At 51.1% G+C, this 3,766-nt stretch overlaps 1 protein-coding gene across 2 annotated transcripts; it reads left to right on the forward strand.

The window, feature by feature from the left end:
- Positions 1-690: 690 nt before the first annotated feature.
- LOC121918097 (solute carrier family 2, facilitated glucose transporter member 11-like) lies at positions 691-3,530 on the forward strand. Of its 2 annotated transcripts, none has more exons than XM_042444198.1 (3): positions 691-1,093; positions 2,590-2,688; positions 3,137-3,530. In XM_042444198.1, exons 1-3 carry the CDS (start codon positions 1,070-1,072, stop codon positions 3,299-3,301), a joined length of 288 nt encoding a protein of 95 aa, XP_042300132.1. In that variant the 5' UTR covers positions 691-1,069; the 3' UTR covers positions 3,302-3,530. The 2 variants fall into 2 exon arrangements, with proteins under 2 accessions (XP_042300132.1, XP_042300134.1); XM_042444200.1 differs by lacking the exon at positions 691-1,093 and adding an exon at positions 1,122-1,558.
- Positions 3,531-3,766: the final 236 nt, after the last annotated feature.

Raw genomic sequence — 3,766 nt, forward strand, 5'->3', positions numbered from 1 at the left:
AGCACTTGTCTCTGGATGCACCAGTCCCAGATGCGGAGAGTAATCTCAAGCAGGGTCTTGGATCTGGTGCCTCTCTGTTTGTTGATGTAATACATCACAGTGGTGTTGTCCGTTCTCAGGAGGACTACCTTGCCCGCGACCGAAGACTCGAATGCCTTCAACGCCTTCTTGACTGCGAGCATCTCCAATGCGTTGATGTGGAGAAGTCCTTCCTGAGCTGATGTTAGAATCCTGTAGTATTCTACCAGATGTATTTTACTGTGGATGCTGGGGGGATGGGTTGCGCTTGGCATAGCTTTTAGAGATGGTGATATGGAGTACTAGGTTGGACCAGGTGTGAGTTATCTAGTGTCCTTGAGAGGCTGGCCTGCACAGACTTGGAATGCAGTTTCCTTTCTCAGGGGATAGAGATGGAGGATGGGAACTAGTGTGTCGAAGGAGGGCTCTTGCTGGGGCTGGAGTGCTTTGGCTTGGGGGGGGGGACACTTATGCATTGCTTTGGCTGGGGGGGTCAGTCTCGCTTTAGAAGCTGAGTGATGCCACACTCGCTGATTTTGGCCTTCAATAGAGTTCAGTTGTTTCAATAAAACAAGCCGACGGGGTCCAGGATTCTGGTCCACACTCTGACAACACCTCTCTAGGCATCTCCAGGTCCTCCAGCACAACTCTATGGTCAGCATCTGCCATAAGCCATGCTGGAGGACCTGCAATGCTCAAGTCAGGCTCCCCTTTCACTTTTCAAAACGAGGATTGAGAAGCCAGGAACGGACTTTGCAGGAAAGCCAGCCTTGGCAAGGGCTTCGGGGGAAACCCACCGACTGGAACCAATAAGAGGAGAAGGAGATGGACTGGGAGGCCTGGGATTTCACGCCTGACAGCGTTCCTTCCATAAAGGCCTTCTGAGACAAACGAGTGATTGAGTCTCTGGAACATAATGATAAAACCGGGTGGTTAATGTTAAGCTGGGCGCCATGGTTTCCGCCCCGTGGCTCCAGCGAAGGAGGCCCAGGCCTCGGCTGGGAGGAAGGCGGCCAGGGAGGTCTTTTGGGGATCGGTCAGTCGGCAGAGGATGGGGGGTCTGCGCTCCCTTCTGGTGAGTGAGTCGGGGGGAGGCAGGGAAGGAGGGAGGGGTCCCCAACTTTCTGGGTGCCACTTATTGGGGCCACAGCTGCAAAGGGCCACCCAGACGCTCCCTCCAGCCAGGCCACAAAATGGATGCCAGGCAAGGGACCTGCTTTGGCAACCGTCCCACCTGGCAGAGGAGGGTCCTAACAACAGCCCAGTTGGCCCCAGTTGGTGGGACTGGGAGGTGTCGTCCACCTTCCCAGTCTGGCCACCGTCAGACCATTGCTGGACTGGGAGCCACTGGTCTCAGCCAGGCTGGAGAGTGGAACCAGACACACGGCGGGACAATTCCTGAGCTGGAGCCTCCTTCCTTGGCTGCAAAACTCTCCATGTTCTGTGTGACCTGTTTCTGGTTCTCCTGGGGCTGGACAGGAGCCGGAAGCGGACGCCCAAAGGTCAGCTCCTCCAGCCCTCTCTGTGGCCAAAGTTAAAGGTGGGTTCCTGGGATGCTTTTGCCTCTTGTCTGAGACATCTTTCCTCTCAAACATTCCTGGAGTCGAAGGCCTTGTGGTCAGTGTGGCCCCCTCTCTGGACACTGGGCCCCCAGGAGTCCTCCGGTCCATCCGCCCCAAAACGGTGGGACTAAGTCCAGAGAGAAAGGGCCTTCTTGCCCCACGGACGGAGAGCCATGGTCAGTCTGTAGGGGCCGAAAAGAAGCAAAACTGGCCCAGAGCAGGAGGAAAGTCTCAGCCGAGGTTCTGACTCCAAAGGAAGACAGACGCTGTTAACATTTGGAAGAAGTGAAACGGTCAAGTTCATTGTATTATAAAGCAAACATCTTTAGCTGTGTCCCTTTTGACCTTTTGCAAACTGCTGCTTGAGTCCAAAAAGAGTGTCATGTAAATAAATGTGCTTCCCTCCATTGCCCAAAATACTGTTCGATTGGGGCAACAGGGTTTTAATGGCTGGTTTTTCTTTCTTTCTCAGCATGCACTTCCTTGGATTTTAAGACTGAAACGTCTTAATTGATTGGCATGGACTTTGCTGGACTCTTAAGACTAAAATGTTTACCGTTCTTACCAGGAATGTTAATGGATTTTAAGGACTGCGCTTTGGAGGATTTCAAAGACTGAGATGGTCACCTTCTTAGCATGGCCTTTCAGAGAGGTTTTAAAGCCCAAAAGGCTGGATTTCTTGGCGTGAGATTTTGTGGATTAAACTTTCCTGGAGTTTTGAGACTGAAATTATTAATTTCTTGGCATGAACTTTTGTGGATTGTTTTACAGAAATGTTTAATTCCCCAGAATTACCTTTTGTGGGTTTCTAAGGCTTAAATGTTTAGTTTCTTAGTATGAACTCATGGATTACCCAGAAGATCCTATTCAAAGGCATGGAGGGGGCTTTTGGGTTGCCAAAAAGAAGGCCTTATTTGTTTTCTCTGTAAGACAACTGCTCTTGGTGTATTTCACTACAAATCCCTCCCCGCTGTTGTTGTTGTTGTTGTTGTTATTGTTGTTTCTGTAGGTTCAGCACCAAGGGCTCCTGCAGATGATGCTGGTTTTGGGGGTCGGAGGGACCCTCCCCATTGGCTACCAGATTTCGGTGATTGGCTACCCTTCGGGGGTAAGGATATGCCCCCTGCATCATCCCTTTGGAGGGAGGAAGAGGAGGGTGGCCATGGACCCCCGAACTACAAACCCAAAGCCATTTTATGCCAGGAAGCCACAGTGAGGGGAGCAACAGCGCATTCACACCAAGCGGCTGCACCAGTGTTGCCCCACTTTAACTTCTAAGGAACGCCTTCCTTGTAGGGCCTGCTGCCACACTGCAGAATTAATCCAGTTTGACACCGCTTAGATTGTCATGGAATCCTGGTATTTGTAGTTGATGGGAATTGATGCTGTTTCATATCACCTTAACTGCCACGGCTCCATCCCATGGAATCCTGGGATTTGTAGTTTGCAGTGGCACCAGACCTCTCTGCAAGAGAAGGTGAAATGCTTAGCAAAGCTACATATCCCAAGATCCATAGAATGGCATTAATGATATTACTTCCCCTTCTTATCCCCAGTTCATCAAGCAGTTCATGAACGAGACCCTGGGGGTCCGCTGGGGGCAGCCTCCCAGCCAGGAGACCATACTCTTCCTCTGGTCCCTCGTCGTCTCCATCTTTGGCGTCGGAGGGGTCCTGGGGTCCCTCGGCAGTGGCTACCTGGCCCTCCGGTTTGGCAAGTGAGTGTCCAGGGGCCATATTTATTACCCCATAAATTCCACAGGGTCTTTTTAGGCAAGGAGTCTCCAAGGGAAGTTTGGCCAGTTCCTCTCAAATATCACCTGGTCTTCTTTGGCGGTCTCCCATCAAAGTCCTAACCAGGGCTGACCCTGCTTAGTTTCCAAGATCAGATGAGAATCTGGTGCCTTTAGGCTATTTGGGGCTGAGTTATCCCCTCTGGTTTCCCATCATTTTCTCATAATCTCCAAGATGCAATGGCTCTTATCAGATGAGTGTGGAACTGGGGGTCTTCTGCACTGGGCAATTCGAATTCACGTTATTTCGCACAATACCATCATACCTGGGAGTCCTTCCGCATTGGCATGATTCAAATTGGCCAATCTGCATTCGCGTGAAGTGCATTCAGTGCAGAATGTTTTGTCACACCGGTGCTCAACATGAGGATCGGCCGATACGAATCGGCCAATC

The sequence above is a fragment of the Sceloporus undulatus genome, unplaced genomic scaffold, assembly GCF_019175285.1.
Source record: "Sceloporus undulatus isolate JIND9_A2432 ecotype Alabama unplaced genomic scaffold, SceUnd_v1.1 scaffold_4160, whole genome shotgun sequence".
NCBI lineage: Eukaryota > Metazoa > Chordata > Lepidosauria > Squamata > Phrynosomatidae > Sceloporus > Sceloporus undulatus.